The 25591-nt window shown below is 44.2% G+C and overlaps 1 protein-coding gene across 1 annotated transcript; it reads right to left on the reverse strand.

Annotated features, from left to right (window-relative positions):
• Positions 1 to 18462, reverse strand: LOC139565291 (mitochondrial dynamics protein MID51-like). The gene is given in 5 exon segments (XM_071385495.1): positions 1 to 835; positions 1044 to 1196; positions 8566 to 8681; positions 15378 to 15582; positions 18184 to 18462. Coding segments are annotated over 5 exon segments (1449 nt in total). The 5' UTR covers positions 18331 to 18462; the 3' UTR covers positions 1 to 7.
• Between the last annotated feature and the right edge of the window lie 7129 nt (positions 18463 to 25591).

The raw sequence follows: 25591 nt of genomic DNA on the forward strand, positions 1-25591 counted from the left end.
ACCAGACTCAGTCAGAATGAGGAGTCCTTAGGAGTCCCTCTGGGTCAGAGAGGGAACAGTAGAGGGTATATCCTAGCTCATCCACCTCCACTGGCGTCAGCTCACAGAACAGGTTGACCCTGGGGATCAGGGCACAGTGGAGCCTCCCGGCCTCTAGGTGTCCCACGAGCGAGCGGAGCAACTGCAGAAAGCGGTCAGCCAGCGCCTCCTGGGTCCAGTCGCCCTTCTTCTCACTCAGCAGCAGTATGGCGCTGGTGAGCAGACTGGCCGACAGGCGCGCCAGGGCGGGGTTCAGCTTGCACACAGCTTTAGTCACCTTGAGGCAGGCGCAGCGGCAGCCCCGGTCCTCCTGGTCCAGCGCCCGCAGGTGCACAGTCTCCGCCACGCGGAAGCTCTGCCGCCAAAGGTTTTCGTGGCGCTCGGCGGCCAGCCTGTGTGGTTTGGCGATCAGCGAGGCGCCGTCGTCCATCACCAGCAGAGGCAGGAAGTCCACATAAAGATGGCGGTCCGTCTTGTACTGGACCTCCAGGGTGAGCGTCTCCGATGGAACCACCAGCCGGATCACGTAGTCCAGAACGCTGCCGATGGCCGGCCAGTTGATGGAGCCCGCCACCAGCTTCTCGAACACCTCCAGGACAGACTTGGGGGAGAGGTAGCCTCCTACCATGCAGCGGTCCCAATAGCTGCTGCCTCGGGGGAAGTATTCTAGGTTCTCCCTGCGAATCAGCCAGAAGCCGGGAACATTCATAATGGTGTCCTCACCGGGGACTGACGACCACAGGTTCTTCTCCAGGGTCAGAGGGACCATGAGCTGAGCGTGATCCGCTGTCACCACCTGAGAAAGAGTGGGAGAGAAAGAGTCAGAGAAAGCAAATAGTGTTATTCTTGTAAACCACAACATTTCAAACCCAGATACGGGCATGGAGATAAAAAGCATTGTTTGTGGTCACAACACTCCTAAGCCTGTGAAGTGATATCTTTATCCTTTATCCCCTTCCCCCCGGAAGGATAATACAGTTGTCCTACTACTACCCTCTAATTACCTGCAGGTCATCGTAGAGGCTGCCGCTGAGGTACATCTCTCGGAGGGGCATGTCGGGCAGCTTGCCGCGCAGGAAGATCCTCAGCTCAGCGCAGATGTCCAGGGCGGCCCGGCGGGCTGTGGCCTGCTCCTCAGCGGGGATGGCCACTCTCTCCTGGTAGAACTCCCACAGTTTCTCCTGTAAGGAGTTTACTCTCCTGTAAGTTTACTCTCCTGTACCACGAGAGAGGCTGCTTTACCATTGGGTTTACAAACGATCCTCTCCTACAGAGAGTAACCTACTACTAAAGCCGGGAATACGCTACACCATTTCTTTAGTTGAGATCAGACCGTATTGAGAATCCTCACGACCAAGTGGAGAATCTTGTAGTGTGTGATCCCCCCTGGTTTGTGCCACAATGTTTAGCGTGAGCACCAATATGTTGGGAAGACAAAGAAACGACACGAAAGATAGTCGTTAAATGTGAGAGGCTCAGCAATGTTAGGATTTTGAAAGTTGTGTAGGTTGTGTAGTGTACACCCAGCATAAGAGAACCATCCAAAATACCACAGACTTTATTTGAGGTATTTTTTTTACATTATAAAACGAAATATCTAATGGAGCTCAATAGAAACTAACCATCTGAGTATATTTAGTGGGGCTTCTACTAACAAAACTATAGGGTCATTCCATTCGATTTCAATAGCTTTGACCGCACCCCTTTTAATTTGAACAAAACTTTCCATACATGTTTGCCCATGGTAGAAGTGGTCAGAAAGGGAATTTTTGGACCTGAATGGCAAAACATTCAGGAGAGAGGTGCCCAAAATGTGATTCATGAGAGAGGGGAGAGTATACCATGCCATGAGCCAGAGTATACCATACCATGGGACATCCACTGTATGGCTTTATCTCTTGAAAAGATAAATGGCTCAGTTTGATATCATTTAAAAGCTTACAAACAGGATTGTCAAACTATTTGGTCATTTCTTTAAAACAAAAAAGGATTTTTTTTATTTTTTATACCTTTAACGTCAATTATCTAAAAATGTGTGAACTCAGATTTTTGCATATGTTGTAGCTTATATCCTATTTTACATCTGAGGTTTATGTTGAGACCGCCATCGGTTGAGACACAGCATGCACTTGAATACAGAGTGGGTGTAATGTTTTGGCTGATGAATGTACTAAAATGGGAATGACATTGACATTTCAACTTTCCAATTGAACCACAAAGATGATTGGAGGTGTATGAATATGTCGAAGATAAATACACGACGCAGAGGACGAGAGGTCAAAGTACTGAAAGTCAATAGAGTCAATAGGTCAATAGGGAATTATCAATGGAAATAGTTGGTTTTCAGTTCAACATCTGTTAGGAATGTCAGTCCTGAAACTATAGCTACGTGTGGCACGTTCTCATTGGTCCAACCTGAGATTGGATACTTGTTATTTGGCCATTGGAGAAGTAATTTGTTTGTGTAGAGAGACAAGGTGAAAACTGTACTTTGTTATGATTGCTAATTATGCATTTCAATGTTAAATGCATTCCATTTGTTTAATGTAACATTTTGTTTTGTGTTTGGTGCACACATACGTGACACTTGAAATCGTGTCTTATATGCCTATACGGGCTGGGCACCATGTTGCTGGTGGTTTCAAGTTGTATTTGTCACATGCCCAAGTACACTGAAATGCTTAACTTGCCCTTGCCCTACCCAACAGTGCAGTATTCAATATCAAATAATATAATAACAAAATATAAACATTTTGTTTTTATTGTTATCATAAATATTCTTACATTCTTATTGTTGTGTAATTGAAGAAACAGCTACTTAGGAGTTACACATAACTAATCAAAGTTGTTTCTGAGATTGGGGAACCAAACGCCATTAAGTGGTGAAATCTCACAACTAGCATCTCGCAAACAATCACATACTGTTTGTCTCCATTAAGAATGTCTGAGTACTTTGTCTGCTAAATTACCCTTCGTGAAAACGAGGCTCAATAATCTGCGTTGTCAGCAATCTTATCCAAAGGCTTACAACTAATTATATTCTTTCAAAATATCATAATCTTAAACAAACAGAAACAGAAGCCAATGCCCCACATTTTGGCTAGGTGCCTTTGTGAAGAGCACAACTCCAAATAGAAAGACTGACAAAAGGAGGCATGTTGAATACTATATGTCTAAAGTAAAAAAAGGTTTAAAAAAATGGCTAAGAATTGTATTTGATTTACAATAAAAATGTACAGCACAGTTCTGTCTAAGGTGTGTCTGTCTAAGGCTAATGAGGCCTTCTTCGGTCAGGGAGTCTCGGGCAACTGAGGTCAAAGGTCAGGGGGGTTTCGGGCAGCTGAGTTCAGGGGGCTTCGGGTAGGTGTGGTCAGTGAGATTTGGTAAAGCACCAGTTTTGAAAGTGAAACTACATTGGCCAGACCCATATGTTAAGAACAGTTCCCACTAAGGGGGAAAGGGAAACAAGGCATGGGTTTTACAATGTACACAATAAGAAAAAACATGCATCAGAGTATAAATATAGGTTTGAAACCTCAGGAGGCTCATCACACATCTTTGACACTTTGACTGGAGGTATGGACATTTTTTGGCAATTTGCTAAAATAGTGATTTTTATTTAACTAGGCAAGTCAGTTAAGAACAAATTCTGACTTACAATGACAGCCTACCCCGTCCAAACCGTAACGACGCTGGGCCAATTGTGTGCCGCCCAATGGTACTCCCAATCACGGTCGGTTGTGATACAGCCTGGAATCAAACCAGGGTCTGTAGTGACGCCTCTAGCACTGAGATGCAGAGCCTTAGACCGCTGCGCCACTCGGGAGCCCTCGGGATAAGATAACTAAAATATTCACTGAGCTATTCCAATATTTCAGAACGGGATACTATTGATCATAATCAAGAATACCAAGGAAAATACCTTTAAAAAGAGTTCCAACGTTTGTTGAACATCGACATTGGCCATTCCATTAAGGAGAGTATTTGCAGTGAGAGGCTGCCTGAGATTCACCCAGTGTCTATTGAGAGACAGGAAATGTAATTCCTTAATTGGAATCACTAGGTACATATTATAGCCAACCCTTGTTTGTGTGGTACAACAAAACTTGCTGTTCACTGACTATCGCTGCATCATACGGAGCGTGCATATCTTGAAGTGTATTCAGTATTGAGGTAAACTAGTTTCTACTTTTATAAATGACATTTTATGAGCTTATACACGTACAAACAACGTCTGTAGGAATAACACAACTTAATCTATTTATGTGTAGGCTAATTACAGAGTGTAATGTAAGAGCCATGTATCTGTGAATGCTTGTGTTGTTGATCATAGTGGTCTCTCGGAGGGGCATGTCGGGCAGCTTGCAGTGCAGGAAGATCCTCAGCTCAGCGCAGATTTCCAGTGCGGCCCGGCGGGCTGTGTCCTGCTCCTCAGCGGGGATGGCCACTCGCTCCTGATAGAACTCCCACAGTTTCTCCTGTAAGGAGAGGCGCATCCTGACCCAGAGGAGGTCGGTCTCCCCTGCAGCGCTACGTCCCCGCCCCGTCGCCCTCCGTATGCAGTCTGAGGGGGATACAGCCACGACAGGCAGATGTTAGGAATGTGCAGGTATGGGTAAAATAATAATAAAATCGGCATATACAGTGTATATAAGTCCATGTGGGCTGGACATTCTGATAATGCAAGACATTTGATATATTTATTTCATGATTAAAGTATGTTGAAAGGGCATAGGAGGTAAATAAGAACGAATGTAAAGTGGATATTAGGTGACGACAGGAAATCAAACCCAACTAATGGGAACAAGTACCACGAGAGAGGCTGCTTTACCATTGGGTTTACAAACGATGGTTTGATTTCCCAGCCTGGTGCAGGTCTACAATTTAGTTTCTGGTGTCCTTTGACAGCTCTTTGGTCTTGGCCATAGTGGAGTTTGGAGTGTGACTGTTTGAGGTTGTGGACAGGTGTCTTTTATACTGATAACAAGTTCAAACAGGTGCCATTAATACAGGTAACGAGTGGAGGACAGAGGAGCCTCTTAAAGAAGAAGTTACACGTCTGTGAGAGCCAGAAATCTTGCTTGTTTGTAGGTGACCAAATACTTATTTTCCACCATAATTTGCAAACAAATTCATTAAAAATCCTAAAATGTGGTTTTCTCGATTTTCTTTTCTAATTTTGTTTGTCATAGTTGAAGTGTACCTATGATGAAAATTACAGGCCTCTCTCATCTTTTTAAGTGGGAGAACTTGCACAATTGGTGGCTGACTAAATACTTTTTTGCCCCACTGTATGTCGCTATTGTCAAGGGTAATTTTATTGGTTAGGTCTCTAACCTTCTTACTGATTGTAGCTGGACTGACTGTTGCTGGTATTGGTACTCAAAGGGACCAGTCATCCTACCGATTTATTCTGAAATATTATACTACCGGAACACATGATTGGAGCATTTTACTAGTTGTATTGTATTTGAACCTACACATGGCAAGGAATGATTATTGTTGCCATTTGTTTTGGAGGTGGACAAGTTCACTGGACTTCCTTTACGACCAGTGTGGTACACCTCAGTACTATCTTAGAGGCTCAGCAATGTTAGGATTTTGAAAGTTGTGTAAGTTGTGTAGTGTACACCCGGCATAAGAGAACCATCCAAAATACCACAGACTTTGAGGTATTTTCTTTTACATTATAAAAAAAATATCTAATGGACCTCAATAGAAACTAACCATCTGAGTATATTTAGTGGGGCTTCTACTAACAAAACTATAGGGTCATTCCATTTGATTTCAATAGCTTTGACCGCACCCCTTTTAATTTGAACAAAACTTTCCATACATGTTTGCCCATGGTAGAAGTGGTCAGAAAGGGAATTTTTGGACCTGAATGGCAAAACATTCAGGAGAGAGGTGCCCAAAATGTGATTCATGAGAGAGGGGAGAGTATACCATGCCATGGGACATCCACTGTATGGCTTTATCTCTTGAAAAGATAAATGGCTCAGTTTGATATCATTTAAAAGCTGACAAACAGGATTGTCAAACTATTTGGTCATTTCTTTAAAACAAAAAAGGAAAAAAAATTGCCCTTTTTTAAATATTTTTTTTTTATACCTTTAACGTCAATTATCTAAAAATGTGTGAACTCAGATTTTTGCATATGTTGTAGCTTATATCCTATTTTACATCTGAGGTTTATGTTGAGACCGCCATCGGTTGAGATACAGCATGCACTTGAATACAGAGTGGGTGTAATGTTTTGGCTGATGAATGTACTAAAATGGGAATGACATTGACATTTCAACTTTCCAATTGAACCACAAAGATGATTGGAGGTGTATGAATATGTCGAAGATAAATACACGACACAGAGGACGAGAGGTCAAAGTACTGAAAGTCAATAGAGTCAATAGGTCAATAGGGAATTATCAATGGAAATAGTTGGTTTTCAGTTCAACATCTGTTAGGAATGTCAGTCCTGAAACTATAGCTACGTGTGGCATGTTCTCATTGGTCCAACCTGAGATTGGATACTTGTTATTTGGCCATTGGAGAAGTAAATTGTTTGTGTAGAGAGACAAGGTGAAAACTGTACTTTGTTATGATTGCTAATTATGCATTTCAATGTTAAATGCATTCCATTTGTTTAATGTAACATTTTGTTTTGTGTTTGGTGCACACATACGTGACACTTGAAATCGTGTCTTATATGCCTATACGGGCTGGGCACCATGTTGCTGGTGGTTTCAAGTTGTATTTGTCACATGCCCAAGTACACTGAAATGCTTAACTTGCCCTTGCCCTACCCAACAGTGCAGTATTCAATATCAAATAATATAATAACAAAATATAAACATTTTGTTTTTATTGTTATCATAAATATTCTTACATTCTTATTGTTGTGTAATTGAAGAAACAGCTACTTAGGAGTTACACATAACTAATCAAAGTTGTTTCTGAGATTGGGGAACCAAACGCCATTAAGTGGTGAAATCTCACAACTAGCATCTCGCAAACAATCACATACTGTTTGTCTCCATTAAGAATGTCTGAGTACTTTGTCTGCTAAATTACCCTTCGTGAAAACGAGGCTCAATAATCTGCGTTGTCAGCAATCTTATCCAAAGGCTTACAACTAATTATATTCTTTCAAAATATCATAATCTTAAACAAACAGAAACAGAAGCCAATGCCCCACATTTTGGCTAGGTGCCTTTGTGAAGAGCACAACTCCAAATAGAAAGACTGACAAAAGGAGGCATGTTGAATACTATATGTCTAAAGTAAAAAAAGGTTTAAAAAAATGGCTAAGAATTGTATTTGATTTACAATAAAAATGTACAGCACAGTTCTGTCTAAGGTGTGTCTGTCTAAGGCTAATGAGGCCTTCTTCGGTCAGGGAGTCTCGGGCAACTGAGGTCAAAGGTCAGGGGGGTTTCGGGTAGGTGTGGTCAGTGAGATTTGGTAAAGCACCAGTTTTGAAAGTGAAACTACATTGGCCAGACCCATATGTTAAGAACAGTTCCCACTAAGGGGGAAAGGGAAACAAGGCATGGGTTTTACAATGTACACAATAAGAAAAAACATGCATCAGAGTATAAATATAGGTTTGAAACCTCAGGAGGCTCATCACACATCTTTGACACTTTGACTGGAGGTATGGACATTTTTTGGCAATTTGCTAAAATAGTGATTTTTATTTAACTAGGCAAGTCAGTTAAGAACAAATTCTGACTTACAATGACAGCCTACCCCGTCCAAACCGTAACGACGCTGGGCCAATTGTGTGCCGCCCAATGGTACTCCCAATCACGGTCGGTTGTGATACAGCCTGGAATCAAACCAGGGTCTGTAGTGACGCCTCTAGCACTGAGATGCAGAGCCTTAGACCGCTGCGCCACTCGGGAGCCCTCGGGATAAGATAACTAAAATATTCACTGAGCTATTCCAATATTTCAGAACGGGATACTATTGATCATAATCAAGAATACCAAGGAAAATACCTTTAAAAAGAGTTCCAACGTTTGTTGAACATCGACATTGGCCATTCCATTAAGGAGAGTATTTGCAGTGAGAGGCTGCCTGAGATTCACCCAGTGTCTATTGAGAGACAGGAAATGTAATTCCTTAATTGGAATCACTAGGTACATATTATAGCCAACCCTTGTTTGTGTGGTACAACAAAACTTGCTGTTCACTGACTATCGCTGCATCATACGGAGCGTGCATATCTTGAAGTGTATTCAGTATTGAGGTAAACTAGTTTCTACTTTTATAAATGACATTTTATGAGCTTATACACGTACAAACAACGTCTGTAGGAATAACACAACTTAATCTATTTATGTGTAGGCTAATTACAGAGTGTAATGTAAGAGCCATGTATCTGTGAATGCTTGTGTTGTTGATCATAGTGGTCTCTCGGAGGGGCATGTCGGGCAGCTTGCAGTGCAGGAAGATCCTCAGCTCAGCGCAGATTTCCAGTGCGGCCCGGCGGGCTGTGTCCTGCTCCTCAGCGGGGATGGCCACTCGCTCCTGATAGAACTCCCACAGTTTCTCCTGTAAGGAGAGGCGCATCCTGACCCAGAGGAGGTCGGTCTCCCCTGCAGCGCTACGTCCCCGCCCCGTCGCCCTCCGTATGCAGTCTGAGGGGGATACAGCCACGACAGGCAGATGTTAGGAATGTGCAGGTATGGGTAAAATAATAATAAAATCGGCATATACAGTGTATATAAGTCCATGTGGGCTGGACATTCTGATAATGCAAGACATTTGATATATTTATTTCATGATTAAAGTATGTTGAAAGGGCATAGGAGGTAAATAAGAACGAATGTAAAGTGGATATTAGGTGACGACAGGAAATCAAACCCAACTAATGGGAACAAGTACCACGAGAGAGGCTGCTTTACCATTGGGTTTACAAACGATGGTTTGATTTCCCAGCCTGGTGCAGGTCTACAATTTAGTTTCTGGTGTCCTTTGACAGCTCTTTGGTCTTGGCCATAGTGGAGTTTGGAGTGTGACTGTTTGAGGTTGTGGACAGGTGTCTTTTATACTGATAACAAGTTCAAACAGGTGCCATTAATACAGGTAACGAGTGGAGGACAGAGGAGCCTCTTAAAGAAGAAGTTACACGTCTGTGAGAGCCAGAAATCTTGCTTGTTTGTAGGTGACCAAATACTTATTTTCCACCATAATTTGCAAACAAATTCATTAAAAATCCTAAAATGTGGTTTTCTCGATTTTCTTTTCTAATTTTGTTTGTCATAGTTGAAGTGTACCTATGATGAAAATTACAGGCCTCTCTCATCTTTTTAAGTGGGAGAACTTGCACAATTGGTGGCTGACTAAATACTTTTTTGCCCCACTGTATGTCGCTATTGTCAAGGGTAATTTTATTGGTTAGGTCTCTAACCTTCTTACTGATTGTAGCTGGACTGACTGTTGCTGGTATTGGTACTCAAAGGGACCAGTCATCCTACCGATTTATTCTGAAATATTATACTACCGGAACACATGATTGGAGCATTTTACTAGTTGTATTGTATTTGAACCTACACATGGCAAGGAATGATTATTGTTGCCATTTGTTTTGGAGGTGGACAAGTTCACTGGACTTCCTTTACGACCAGTGTGGTACACCTCAGTACTATCTTAGAGGCTCAGCAATGTTAGGATTTTGAAAGTTGTGTAAGTTGTGTAGTGTACACCCGGCATAAGAGAACCATCCAAAATACCACAGACTTTGAGGTATTTTCTTTTACATTATAAAAAAAATATCTAATGGACCTCAATAGAAACTAACCATCTGAGTATATTTAGTGGGGCTTCTACTAACAAAACTATAGGGTCATTCCATTTGATTTCAATAGCTTTGACCGCACCCCTTTTAATTTGAACAAAACTTTCCATACATGTTTGCCCATGGTAGAAGTGGTCAGAAAGGGAATTTTTGGACCTGAATGGCAAAACATTCAGGAGAGAGGTGCCCAAAATGTGATTCATGAGAGAGGGGAGAGTATACCATGCCATGGGACATCCACTGTATGGCTTTATCTCTTGAAAAGATAAATGGCTCAGTTTGATATCATTTAAAAGCTGACAAACAGGATTGTCAAACTATTTGGTCATTTCTTTAAAACAAAAAAGGAAAAAAAATTGCCCTTTTTTAAATATTTTTTTTTTATACCTTTAACGTCAATTATCTAAAAATGTGTGAACTCAGATTTTTGCATATGTTGTAGCTTATATCCTATTTTACATCTGAGGTTTATGTTGAGACCGCCATCGGTTGAGATACAGCATGCACTTGAATACAGAGTGGGTGTAATGTTTTGGCTGATGAATGTACTAAAATGGGAATGACATTGACATTTCAACTTTCCAATTGAACCACAAAGATGATTGGAGGTGTATGAATATGTCGAAGATAAATACACGACACAGAGGACGAGAGGTCAAAGTACTGAAAGTCAATAGAGTCAATAGGTCAATAGGGAATTATCAATGGAAATAGTTGGTTTTCAGTTCAACATCTGTTAGGAATGTCAGTCCTGAAACTATAGCTACGTGTGGCATGTTCTCATTGGTCCAACCTGAGATTGGATACTTGTTATTTGGCCATTGGAGAAGTAAATTGTTTGTGTAGAGAGACAAGGTGAAAACTGTACTTTGTTATGATTGCTAATTATGCATTTCAATGTTAAATGCATTCCATTTGTTTAATGTAACATTTTGTTTTGTGTTTGGTGCACACATACGTGACACTTGAAATCGTGTCTTATATGCCTATACGGGCTGGGCACCATGTTGCTGGTGGTTTCAAGTTGTATTTGTCACATGCCCAAGTACACTGAAATGCTTAACTTGCCCTTGCCCTACCCAACAGTGCAGTATTCAATATCAAATAATATAATAACAAAATATAAACATTTTGTTTTTATTGTTATCATAAATATTCTTACATTCTTATTGTTGTGTAATTGAAGAAACAGCTACTTAGGAGTTACACATAACTAATCAAAGTTGTTTCTGAGATTGGGGAACCAAACGCCATTAAGTGGTGAAATCTCACAACTAGCATCTCGCAAACAATCACATACTGTTTGTCTCCATTAAGAATGTCTGAGTACTTTGTCTGCTAAATTACCCTTCGTGAAAACGAGGCTCAATAATCTGCGTTGTCAGCAATCTTATCCAAAGGCTTACAACTAATTATATTCTTTCAAAATATCATAATCTTAAACAAACAGAAACAGAAGCCAATGCCCCACATTTTGGCTAGGTGCCTTTGTGAAGAGCACAACTCCAAATAGAAAGACTGACAAAAGGAGGCATGTTGAATACTATATGTCTAAAGTAAAAAAAGGTTTAAAAAAATGGCTAAGAATTGTATTTGATTTACAATAAAAATGTACAGCACAGTTCTGTCTAAGGTGTGTCTGTCTAAGGCTAATGAGGCCTTCTTCGGTCAGGGAGTCTCGGGCAACTGAGGTCAAAGGTCAGGGGGGTTTCGGGCAGCTGAGTTCAGGGGGCTTCGGGTAGGTGTGGTCAGTGAGATTTGGTAAAGCACCAGTTTTGAAAGTGAAACTACATTGGCCAGACCCATATGTTAAGAACAGTTCCCACTAAGGGGGAAAGGGAAACAAGGCATGGGTTTTACAATGTACACAATAAGAAAAAACATGCATCAGAGTATAAATATAGGTTTGAAACCTCAGGAGGCTCATCACACATCTTTGACACTTTGACTGGAGGTATGGACATTTTTTGGCAATTTGCTAAAATAGTGATTTTTATTTAACTAGGCAAGTCAGTTAAGAACAAATTCTGACTTACAATGACAGCCTACCCCGTCCAAACCGTAACGACGCTGGGCCAATTGTGTGCCGCCCAATGGTACTCCCAATCACGGTCGGTTGTGATACAGCCTGGAATCAAACCAGGGTCTGTAGTGACGCCTCTAGCACTGAGATGCAGAGCCTTAGACCGCTGCGCCACTCGGGAGCCCTCGGGATAAGATAACTAAAATATTCACTGAGCTATTCCAATATTTCAGAACGGGATACTATTGATCATAATCAAGAATACCAAGGAAAATACCTTTAAAAAGAGTTCCAACGTTTGTTGAACATCGACATTGGCCATTCCATTAAGGAGAGTATTTGCAGTGAGAGGCTGCCTGAGATTCACCCAGTGTCTATTGAGAGACAGGAAATGTAATTCCTTAATTGGAATCACTAGGTACATATTATAGCCAAGCCTTGTTTGTGTGGTACAACAAAACTTGCTGTTCACTGACTATCGCTGCATCATACGGAGCGTGCATATCTTGAAGTGTATTCGGTATTGAGGTAAACTAGTTTCTACTTTTATAAATTACATTTTATGAGCTTATACACGTACAAACAACAGCTGTAGGAATAACACAACTTAATCTATTTATGTGTAGCCTAATTACAGAGTGTAATGTAAGAGCCATGTATCTGTGAATGCTTGTGTTGTTGATCATAGTGGTCTCTCGGAGGGGCATGTCGGGCAGCTTGCAGTGCAGGAAGATCCTCAGCTCAGCGCAGATTTCCAGGGCGGCCCGGCGGGCTGTGTCCTGCTCCTCAGCGGGGATGGCCACTCGCTCCTGGTAGAACTCCCACAGTTTCTCCTGTAAGGAGATGCGCATCCTGGCCCGGAGGAGGTCGGAAATATTATACTACCGGAACACATGATTGGAGCATTTTACTAGTTGTATTGTATTTGAACCTACACATGGCAAGGAATGATTATTGTTGCCATTTGTTTTGGAGGTGGACAAGTCCACTGGACTTCCTTTACGACCAGTGTGGTACACCTCAGTACTATCTTAGAGGCTCAGCAATGTTAGGATTTTGAAAGTTGTGTAAGTTGTGTAGTGTACACCCGGCATAAGAGAACCATCCAAAATACCACAGACTTTGAGGTATTTTTTTTAATACATTATAAAAAAAATATCTAATGGAGCTCAATAGAAACTAACCATCTGAGTATATTTAGCGGGGCTTCTACTAACAAAACTATAGGGTCGTTCCATTCGATTTCAATAGCTTTGACCGCACCCCTTTTAATTTGAACAAAACTTTCCATACATGTTTGCCCATGGTAGAAGTGGTCAGAAAGGGAATTTTTGGACCTGAATGGCAAAACATTCAGGAGAGAGGTGCCCAAAATGTGATTCATGAGAGATGGGAGAGTATACCATGCCATGAGCCAGAGTATACCATACCATGGGACATCCACTGTATGGCTTTATCTCTTGAAAAGATAAATGGCTCAGTTTGATATCATTTAAAAGCTTACAAACAGGATTGTCAAACTATTTGGTCATTTCTTTAAAACAAAAAAGGAAAAGAAATTGCCCTTTTTTTTTATACCTTTAACGTCAATTATCTAAAAATGTGTGAACTCAGATTTTCGCATATGTTGTAGCTTATATCCTATTTTACATCTGAGGTTTATGTTGAGACCGCCATCGGTTGAGACACAGCATGCACTTGAATACAGAGTGGGTGTAATGTTTTGGCTGATGAATGCACTAAAATGGGAATGACGTTGACATTTCAACTTTTCAATTGAACAACAAAGATGATTGGAGGTGTATGAATATGTCGAAGATAAATACACGACGCAGAGGACGAGAGGTCAAAAGTACTGAAAGTCAATAGAGTACTAACGGTCAATAGGGAATTATCAATGGAAATAGTTGGTTTTCAGTTCAACATCTGTTAGGAATGTCAGTCCTGAAACTATAGCAACGTGTGGCACGTTCTCATCGGTCCAACCTGAGATTGGATACTTGTTATTTGGCCATTGGCCCAGTTTTATCGCAAGGAATTCTAATTCGTCAACCACAGGCTAGGGCTGGGTTATAAAAAACGACATCCTGTCCCTTTGTTCTGTGGAGAGAATCATTGGGGAGAATCACTGAGGACAGGGGAGCATGAACATTTACCATCTACCTTCCTGCATGATTCGTCCTCTTTGAATAAAAATAAACCTATTTTCCTCCCCCTAATTTGCTTTGGGGTCTGTGTTATTGAAGAGTAACATCAACTGCTAACAGAGGTCCACACAGAAAATATTGACTTGAATGGGAATATTAGTTGTTTTAAAATTACTATGTCAATCTTCCATAAGAAACCTATTGAAATCATTTAAATATAGATAATAAAATAGACATTCCCTTTAAATTGACATTCGACGGTGGGTGGCCATCTTTGCAGTAATAATTGGAATGTCAAATTTCAATTCAATTAATTTCAAAGGTGTACCAGCTAAATTGCAGCTGTCCGAAAGGATGGGTCCATTCTATGAATTATATTTCTATGATTATAATGACACCCACCCAGTATTCAAGAGTGTGCTGTGTCTCAACCAATGGCAGGCACAACACATACAGTACACCTCAGATGATATACATTAGGATCTAAGCGTCAACATATGCAAAAATGAAAATAAATCTGAGTTTACATGTTTTTAGATCAATTAAATATTTTTTTATGCAATTTATAACATAGTTTGGCAACCCTGTTTTCAAGCTTTTAAATTATATCAAACTTAACCGTTAATCTTTTCAAGTGATGAATACATGGGCGTCTCATGGTATGGTGGGGTATGCAAAAATGGGTAAACTTCGAGCACCTCTATCTCCTGCATGTTTTAGTATTCAGGTCCAAAAAGTAATTTTCTGATCCCTTCAACCATGGGCAAATATGTATGGAAAGTTCATTTCAAATCAAGAGGTGCAGTCAAAAACAAATTGAAATCAAATGGAACGACCCTCTAGCTTCCTACAACAAGCACTGAGAGTCAGTAGCATCACCCACAATACAGGAAGTACAGCCATCCTGCCATCAGCCATCCTGTCGTCAACAGACACAGCCAAGAATTAGAAAACACTGCACAGAGATGAGGTCAAACCATCTGTAACACACTACTAACCCGCTGTGACCACCTGCTACTACATCAATCCCAAGTTGTACCATTCAGGCCTCACTCTGAACACAGATAGGCAATGTGTACGAGTGTGAGCAAGTGTGAGTGTAACAGGCGTCCCTGTGCTGCTTAGCAGCACAGATTCCTCGCTCACCAATCCTTAACGGTACTTGATCTCACATCCTCTGCCTTGCCAACACACATAACCATCCTGCTTGACAATGTACTAACCAGTCGCACCACTGAAAAAGTACCAATTTGGTAGCGCCATTGGCAATGTTTCACGCTGTGGGGTGAGCTAACGACACGATTGTAACTGTTATATGAGCAATGTTGATAGTTGTAATGCGGAATAACATTATTGTGTGTGACACCCTAAATACATTAGCGTACCTTTCCTGGTTCAAAGGAGTTGTAGGAGGTGGGTAGAGTCTGCAGTGACCTGCTCACTGTTGACTTCATGTCATGGTAAAGTACCTGTTGTGACGAGCACATCCAGCTGGGCTCCTCCCAGCTCCTTTTCCCTGATGGTTCCATCTTAGTTGGACTGGTTGGAGCACTTATGGCACGGTCATACATCTGAAAGGAGATTGAATTGAAAAGCTTTATTGTCCATTAGAATGTTTCATGAAATGGACATGTCTTCCACTCGTGGTTAAAAACAGTAAAATTACTGATGTAGAGATCAGATGCCAAATAGTGAGAGGTGATCACATTTAGCCTACAACTGAACTGGCACAAGGGACAAATAACGTACATAATAACATTTACAAGAAAATAATTGCTTAAAGAATGTCCCACTTTGTCACGGCCATTTAAAGGAGTGGACCAAGGCGCAGGGTGATTTGAATCCATTCTTCTATTTATTAAACGAAGAACACTTAACAAACTCACAAAAACAACTAAACGAAACGTGACGCCAACGCTGGTTGGAACAGGCTACCTAAGTATGGCTCCCAATCAGAGACAACGATAGACAGCTGCCTCTGATTGGGAACCACACCAGGCCAAACACATAGAAACACCACAACATTAAAAAAAAGAACATAGACTGCCCACCCTAGTCACACCCTGGTCTAACCAAAATAGAGAATAAAAAACTTGTCTATAGCCAGGGCGTGACAGTACCCCCCCCCCCCAAAGGTGCGGACTCCGGCCGCAAAACCTGACTCTAAAGGGGAGGGTCCGGGTGGGCCTTCTTTACGGCGGCGGCTCGGGTGCGGGACGTTGACCCCGCTCCACATCAGTCTTGGCCCACTTAGGTGGCGCAGCGGCCCCGGACTGAAGACCCTCGTAGAGGGCACTACTGGACTGAGGGGCGACTCTGGACTGAGGGGCCACTCTGGACTGAGGGGCGACATTGGCGGCTCCGGACAGGCGGGAGGCTCTGACGGCGCCGGACAGGCGGGAGGCTCTGGCGGCGCCGGACAGGCGGGAGGCTCTGGCGGCGCCGGACTGGCTGCTCCGGACAGGAGGGCGTCGCTGGAGGCACCGGACTGGAGGGCGTCGCTGGAGGTTCCGGACTAGAGGGCATCGCTGGAGGCCTCGTGCCATAACTCCTCACTGGAGGCTTAGTGCCATGGATCTTCACTGGAGGCTTCTTGACATGGATCATCACTGGAGGCTTCGTGCCATGGATCATCACTGGAATCTTCGTGCCATGGATCATCACTGGATGCTTCGTGCCATGAATCACCACTGGAGGCTTCATGCCATGGATCATCACTGGAGGCTTCTTGCCATGGATCATCACTGGAGGCTTCGTGCCATGGATCATCACTGGAGGCTTTGTGCCATGGATCACCACTGGAGGCTTCTTGCCATGGATCATCACTGGAGACGTTGTGCCATGGATCATCACTGGAGGCTTCGTGCCATGGATTATCACTGGAGGCTTCTTGCCATGGATCATCACTGGAGGCTTCTTGCCATGGATCATCACTGGAGACGTTGTGCCATGGATCATCACTGGAGGCTTCGTGCCATGGATTATCACTGGAGGCTTCTTGCCATGGGTCATCACTGGAGGCTTCTTCCATGGATCACAACTGTAGGCTTTGTGCCATGGATCATCACTGGAATGGAGAGACACACAGGAGGCCTGACTCTGGCAGCAGGCACAGGACTCACCAGGCTGGAGATACATGCAGGAGGCCTTGTCCTTGGCCGAGGCACCGGATGCACTGGGCCGTGGAGGCGCACTGGGCCGTGGAGGCGCACTGGAGGTCTCGAGCAAAGATCCTGCACAACCCGTCCTGGCTGTATGGTGACTTTGACCCTGCACATGCGGGGCGCAGGCACAGGACGCACTGGGCTATGCAGACGCACTGGAGACACAGTGTGCAGAGCTGGCGCAGGATAACCCGGCCTGAGGAGACGCACTAGAGGCCTGGAGAGCAGGGATGGCACACTCCTTCCTGGCTCGATGCCCACTCTAGCCCGGCCGATGCGAGGAGCTGGGATATAGCATACCGGGCTAAGAACACGTACTGGAGACACCGTGCGCTCCACCGCATAACACGGTGCCTGACCAGTACGAAGCCCGCCACGGTAAGCACGGGGAGTTGACGCAGGTCTCCCACCTGGCTCAGCCAAACTCCCCGTGTGCCACCCCCCAAAACAGTTTTTGGGGCTGCCTCTCGGGCTTCCTTGCCAGCGGTGTTCCCGTGTAATCCTTGGCCCCTCTCCTAGCTGCCTCCTCAGGACGGCGATGTTCACTCCTCTGTCCCGTCCCTTGCCTTCTTGGATTTCCTCCCATGTCCAACTCTCCAGGTAACCACGCTGCTTGGTCCTCTTTTGGTGGGTAGTTCTGTCACGGCCGTTTAAAGGAGTGGACCAAGGCGCAGCGTGATTTGAATCTATTCTTCTATTTTTTAAACGAAGAACACTTAACATACTCATAAAAACAACAAAACTAAATGTGACGCCAACGTAGTGCTCAGAGGCAACTAAACAAGGACAACTGCCCACAAACACTGGTTGGAACAGGCTACCTAAGTATGGCTCCCAATCAGAGACAACGATAGACAGCTGCCTCTGATTGGGAACCACAACAGGCCAAACACATAGAAACACCACAACATAGAAAAAAGAACATAGACTGCCCACACTAGTCACACCCTGGCCTAACCAAAATAGAGAATAAAAAACCTGTCTATAGCCAGGGCGTGACACACTTACTCTTTTAACTGCTAGTGTTGCAATGCCAAGCATGGCAGCTCCTCCGACCCCAAGCACAAGCTTGGCATTAGAGAGCAAAAAGTCAACGGACGTGCCCATCCCGTTGTCATCCTTCTTTCCTTTACGGTCACTGTTCACTCCTGCCATTCTGTCTTTGTGAATGTAGAGTTAGAAGGGAAAAACTATGAGAGAAGAACAAAGAACGAACTCATTCAGATGTGAAGAGTCTTGCGTCCTATTATCATAACTCAAGGACTCTTCAGTATGTCCTCCTTGTCGCTCGGCACGGTCTGGACCTGGCAGCGGGCGGAACTCCCCGGCCACGGCGCGCTGGTAGCAGTTGCGGTCTGTGTAGTGAAGGTGGCGCCCTGCACGGAGCAGTGCTCGATACAGCTCCAGCACCGCAATACGAGACCAGCCGCCCATTAGGGATGCACATGGAGAGGGGAGGACTCCTGTGAGGAGAGATAAGAGACAGTAGGACATTTATTTATTTCAATAGAATAGGTCATCATCATTATGCAAGGGTAGTATTAGCTTTGATTTTCGAACACTGTCGCCTAGGCATCTGCCACTGGTGAAGCAGAGGGACAACATGGACCAAGTTAGGCTATACTAATCCTGAACAGTAACTTCAACTACTTGGTGGCAAGATGGCACCAATAGAGATGACAGCTTCGCTTCAAGTCCTTAGGAAACTGTGCAGCATTTCGTTTTTTTATGAATTATTTCTTACATTGTTAGCCCAGAAAACCTTAAGTGTTACTACATACAGCCGGGAAGAACTATTGGATATCAGACTTACCAGCACAACCAGCACTACGACTAGGAATACGACTTTCCCAAAGCGGATCCTTTGTCTGCACCTTCCAGGGCATTTCAACTGACTCCAGAGGCCAACCCAAAACAATGCCGTCGGAGGAGAGGGTGCCAGAGAGGTCTTCTAGTGAGGCTTGCTTCCGAGTATATTACTCGCTAATGTCCAGTCCCTAGTTAACAAAGTAAACGAAATTAGGGCAAGAGTTGTTTTCCAAAGAGATATCAGGGATGTAACATACTCTGTTTCACAGAGACATGGCTAGCTGGGGACTTGCTGTCGGAGTCCGTACAGCCAACGGGATTTTCAGTGCATCGCGCCGACAGAAGCAAACAGCTCTCTGGTAAGAAGGGCGGGGTGTATGTTTCATGATTAACGACTCATGGTGTAATTGTAACATAGATGAACTCAAGTCCTTTTGTTCACCTAACCTAGAGTTCCTCACAATCAAATGCCGACCGTATTATCTCCCAAGGGAACTCTCCTCGGTTATCGTCACAGCCGTGCATATCCCCCCGCAAGCGGATACCAAGACGTCCATCAAGGAACTTCACGCAAATTGGAAACCATGTATCCCGTGGTTGCATTTATTGTAGCTGGGGATTTTAACAAAGCTAATCAGAGAACAAGGCTACCTAAATTCTATCAGCATATCGATTGCAGTACACGAACAAGTAACACACTCGACAACTGCTACTCTGCGATGCATACAAGGCCCTCCCCCACCCTCATTTTGGCAAATCTGACCATGACTTCATCTTGTTGATCCCCTCCCATAGGCAAAAAACTAAAACAGGAAGCGCCCATGCTTAGGTCTATCCAACACTGGTCTGACCAATCGGATTCCACGCTTCAAGATTGCTTCGATCACGTTGACTGGGATATGTTCCGGGTAGCCTCAGACAATAACATTGACGTATACGCTGACTCGGTGAGCGAGTTTATTAGGAAGTGTATAGGAGATGTTGTACCCACTGTGACTATTAAAACCTTCCCTAACCAGAAACCGTGGATTGATGGCAGCATTCTCGCAAAACTGAAAGCGCGAACCACCGCATTTAATCATGGCAAGGCGACTGGAAATATGACCGAATACAAACAGTGTAGTTATTCCCTCCATAAGGCAATCAAACAAGCAAAGCTTCAGTATAGAGACAAAGTGGAGTCGCAATTCAATGTCACAAACACAAGACGTATGTGGCAGGGTCTAAAGATAATCAATGACTACGAAAAGAAAACCATCCCCGTTGCAGACGCCGATGTCTTGCTCCCAGACAAATTAAAACAACTTCTTTGCGCGCTTTGAGGACAATACAGTGCCACCGACGCAGCCCACTACCAAAGACTGTGGGCTTTCTTTCTCCGTGGCCGACATGAGTAAAACATTTTAACAAGTTAACCCTCGCCAGACGGCATCCCTAGTCGCGTCCTCAAAGTATGTGCAAACCAGCTGGCTGGTGTGTTTACGGACATATTCAATCAATTCCTACCCCAGTCTGCTGTCCCCACATGCTTCAAGATGGCCACCATTGTTCCTGTTCGCAAGAAAGCTAACTGAAATGACTATCGCCCCATAGCACTCACTTCTGTCATCATGAATCACTTCTGTCATCAAGGATCATATCACCTCCACCCTACCTGTTACCCAAGACCCACTCAAATTTGCTTACCACCCCAACAGGTCCACAGATGATGCAATCGCCATCACACTTCCCTATCCCATCTGGACAAGAGGAATACCTATGTAAGAATGCTGTTAATTGAATACAGCTCAGCATTCAACACCACAGTACCCTCCAAACTCATCATTAAAGTGGAGGTGGAATGTTTTAAGTTCCTCGGTGTACATATAACTGACAAACAAATGGTCCATGCACACAGACAGTGTGGTGAAGAAGGCAACAACGCCTCTTCAACTTCAGGAGGCTGAAAAAAATGTGGCTTGTCACCAAAAACCCTCACTAACTTTTACAGGTGCACAATTGAGAGCATCCCGTCTGGCTGTATCACCGTCTGGTATGGCAACTGCACCGCCCACAACTGCAGGGCTCGCCAGAGGGTGGTGCAGTCCGCACAACGCATCACCGGGGGCAAACTACTTGCCCTCCAGGACATCTACAACACCCAATGTCACAGGAAGGCAAAAAAAATAAAGGAAAATAACCACCCGAGCCACTACCTGTTCATCCTGCTTCCATCCAGAAGACGAGGTCAGTACAGGTGCATCAAAGCTGGGACAGAGAGATTGAAAAACAGCTTCTATCTCAAGGCCATCAGATGGATAAACAGCCACCACTAGCACAGAGGGGCCTACCTACAGACTTGATACCATTGGCCACTTTAATAAATGGAACACTAATCACTTTAATAATGTTTACAGATCTCGCATTATCATCTCATATGTATATACTGTATCCTTCACTATCTATTGCATCTTAGCCGCTCTGTCACAGCTCATCTATATATTTTATACTTATATATTCTCATCCCATTCCTTTACTAGATTATGTGTGTTAGGTTTTGTTGTGGAATTGTTAGATATTAACGTTAACTGTTAGATACTGCTGCACTGTCGGGTCTAGAATCATAAGCATTTTCGCTACACTCGCAATAACATCTGCTAACCATGTGTGTGTGACCAATAAAATTGTATTTGATTGGGCAAATATAGCTAGATAACCATTGTGAATGATGATGAGATAAGAGATGAAACTGGTCATTTGCTGCTGTAGATTCAGTGGTCGTTGTACCGATTAGTAGTACTACTAGCTAGCAGCAAGTCATCAAGTTAATTTGCAAACTAGCTAACATTAGCTATGTTACGCCTGTCTAGTCTGCATGCAGCCTAGCCGATTAAACTCACCTTGAAATCGTAAATTGAATTTAGTCAGCTATGCAGCAGTTTCAGACCAGAGCAACACATGAAATACACCAAAGATACAGAGCTAGCTAACCCCTTAAATCGGACATTAGCTAGCTATATAGTTTACGATAGCACTAGCCCAAACGAACACACGTTAACAATTTAGCGAGCAAACGTTAGTTGCTTTTGCCCCGTTGTCCGTATAGACAGTACGATAAGTGAGCTAACAATTAGCTTGATAACGTTACTAGAATAGCAAAACCAGTAGCATGAGCATTGTTCCCTTTAATTGGCTAATAGTATAAATAAAAAAATCACGTTAGTACTACAGTAAAAAGCTAACTAACCTTAACTGCTTTAAAAAAATATATACTTTTAGCTACTAGCCAATCAAAGGGAACAAAGCTGAACGACGCTGACCTTACACATTGAGGAACTGATACTCACAATCAATTAAATAAAAATATAGGATATTGACAGAACAACATTTTACATTGTCAAGAGAGAACGCTGAACTTACGTTTGAGAAACAATTTCAAAGGTTTATCCTTAAAAGTACAACAGACAAAGTCCCCCCCCCACGCCAGGGTCAGAATGACAAACAGGAAGATATTGGCTACCTATTTTTGCACTGGAGTTACTACATCTGGTTTGAAATATTTTTATGGTTGAGAAATGTGACATTACAGCACTCAATCTTATTTAGCCTACAAACCTACACATTTCTATGATGGAATAAAGCATTTTTATAAAGAAGTCGTATAAGAACCATATGTGAATAAGATATGAGTAGAGTAGACCAGAGTAGGCTAGAGGAGAGTGGAGTATTACTTTATTGATCCCAACTTGTGAAATTGTTTTATCACCTCTAGCATTATCACTGATTACTGGACACGACTAGGATAAATGTAACACATATGATAAAACAAACTCATATTAATATGTATTGGTCAGTTTGTGAGCAGCTAAGATACGGCACACTCCCTCTGGCACCAGAGATGGGTAGATTCAACAGAGTCCCCGAAGAAGAAAAATGTGTGTATAATGTGATCTTGGGTTAATAGAAAGTGAAGCCCATTTTGTGTTTAATTGCCCTCTGTATGATGACTTGAGACATGTTCTATTTTGTAAAATTGTTGGTGCTCACTCATTTACATTTACATTTACATTACATTTAAGTCATTTAGCAGACGCTCTTATCCAGAGCGACTTACAAATTGGTGCATTCACCTTATGATATCCAGTGGAACAACCACTTTACAATAGTGCATCTAACTCTTTTAAGGGGGAGGGGGGGGTTAGGAGGATTACTTTATCCTATCCTAGGTATTCCTTAAAGAGGTGGGGTTTCAGGTGTCTCCGGAAGGTGGTGATTGACTCCGCTGACCTGGCGTCGTGAGGGAGTTTGTTCCACCATTGGGGTGCCAGAGCAGCGAACAGTTTTGACTGGGCTGAGCGGGAACTGTACTTCCTCAGAGGTAGGGAGGCGAGCAGGCCAGAGGTGGATGAACGCAGTGCCCTTGTTTGGGTGTAGGGCCTGATTAGAGCCTGAAGGTACGGAGGTGCCGTTCCCCTCACAGCTCCGTAGGCAAGCACCATGGTCTTGTAGCGGATGCGAGCTTCAACTGGAAGCCAGTGGAGAGAGCGGAGGAGCGGGGTGACGTGAGAGAACTTGGGAAGGTTGAACACCAGACGGGCTGCGGCGTTCTGGATGAGTTGTAGGGGTTTAATGGCACAGGCAGGGAGCCCAGCCAACAGCGAGTTGCAGTAATCCAGACGGGAGATGACAAGTGCCTGGATTAGGACCTGCGCCGCTTCCTGTGTGAGGCAGGGTCGTACTCTGCGAATGTTGTAGAGCATGAACCTACAGGAACGGGTCACCGCCTTGATGTGAGTTGAGAACGACAGGGTGTTGTCCAGGATCACGCCAAGGTTCTTAGCGCTCTGGGAGGAGGACACAATGGAGTTGTCAACCGTGATGGCGAGATCATGGAACGGGCAGTCCTTCCCCGGGAGGAAGAGCAGCTCCGTCTTGCCGAGGTTCAGCTTGAGGTGGTGATCCGTCATCCACACTGATATGTCTGCCAGACATGCAGAGATGCGATTCGCCACCTGGTTATCAGAGGGGGGAAAGGAGAAGATTAATTGTGTGTCGTCTGCATAGCAATGATAGGAGAGGCCATGTGAGGATATGACAGAGCCAAGTGACTTGGTGTATAGCGAGAATAAGAGAGGGCCTAGAACAGAGCCCTGGGGGACACCAGTGGTGAGAGCACGTGGTGCGGAGACAGATTCTCGCCACGCCACCTGGTAGGAGCGACCTGTCAGGTAGGACGCAATCCAAGCGTGGGCCGCGCCGGAGATGCCCAGCTCGGAGAGGGTGGAGAGGAGGATCTGATGGTTCACAGTATCAAAGGCAGCCGATAGGTCTAGAAGGATGAGAGCAGAGGAGAGAGAGTTAGCTTTAGCGGTGCGGAGCGCCTCCGTGACACAGAGAAGAGCAGTCTCAGTTGAATGACTAGTCTTGAAACCTGACTGATTTGGATCAAGAAGGTCATTCTGAGAGAGATAGCAGGAGAGCTGGCCAAGGACGGCACGTTCAAGAGTTTTGGAGAGAAAAGAAAGAAGGGATACTGGTCTGTAGTTGTTGACATCGGAGGGATCGAGTGTAGGTTTTTTCAGAAGGGGTGCAACTCTCGCTCTCTTGAAGACGGAAGGGACGTAGCCAGCGGTCAAGGATGAGTTGATGAGCGAGGTGAGGTAAGGGAGAAGGTCTCCGGAAATGGTCTGGAGAAGAGAGGAGGGGATAGGGTCAAGCGGGCAGGTTGTTGGGCGGCCGGCCATCACAAGACGCGAGATTTCATCTGGAGAGAGAGGGGAGAAAGAGGTCAAAGCACAGGGTAGGGCAGTGTGAGCAGAACCAGCGGTGTCGTTTGACTTAGCAAACGAGGATCGGATGTCGTCGACCTTCTTTTCAAAATGGTTGACGAAGTCATCCGCAGAGAGGGAGGAGGGGGGAGGAGGGGGAGGAGGATTCAGGAGGGAGGAGAAGGTGGCAAAGAGCTTCCTAGGGTTAGAGGCAGATGCTTGGAATTTAGAGTGGTAGAAAGTGGCTTTAGCAGCAGAGACAGAAGAGGAGAATGTAGAGAGGAGGGAGTGAAAGGATGCCAGGTCCGCAGGGAGGCGAGTTTTCCTCCATTTCCGCTCGGCTGCCCGGAGCCCTGTTCTGTGAGCTCGCAGTGAGTCGTCGAGCCACGGAGCAGGAGGGGAGGACCGAGCCGGCCTGGAGGATAGGGGACATAGAGAGTCAAAGGATGCAGAAAGGGAGGAAAGGAGGGTTGAGGAGGCAGAATCAGGAGATAGGTTGGAGAAGGTTTGAGCAGAGGGAAGAGATGATAGGATGGAAGAGGAGAGAGTAGCGGGGGAGAGAGAGCGAAGGTTGGGACGGCGCGATACCATCCGAGTAGGGGCAGTGTGGGAAGTGTTGGATGAGAGCGAGAGGGAAAAGGATACAAGGTAGTGGTCGGAGACTTGGAGGGGAGTTGCAGTGAGATTAGTGGAAGAACAGCATCTAGTAAAGATGAGGTCAAGCGTATTGCCTGCCTTGTGAGTAGGGGGGGAAGGTGAGAGGGTGAGGTCAAAAGAGGAGAGGAGTGGAAAGAAGGAGGCAGAGAGGAATGAGTCAAAGGTAGACGTGGGGAGGTTAAAGTCACCCAGAACTGTGAGAG

The sequence above is a fragment of the Salvelinus alpinus genome, chromosome 36 (genome assembly GCF_045679555.1).
Source record: "Salvelinus alpinus chromosome 36, SLU_Salpinus.1, whole genome shotgun sequence".
NCBI classification, from domain to species: domain Eukaryota; kingdom Metazoa; phylum Chordata; class Actinopteri; order Salmoniformes; family Salmonidae; genus Salvelinus; species Salvelinus alpinus.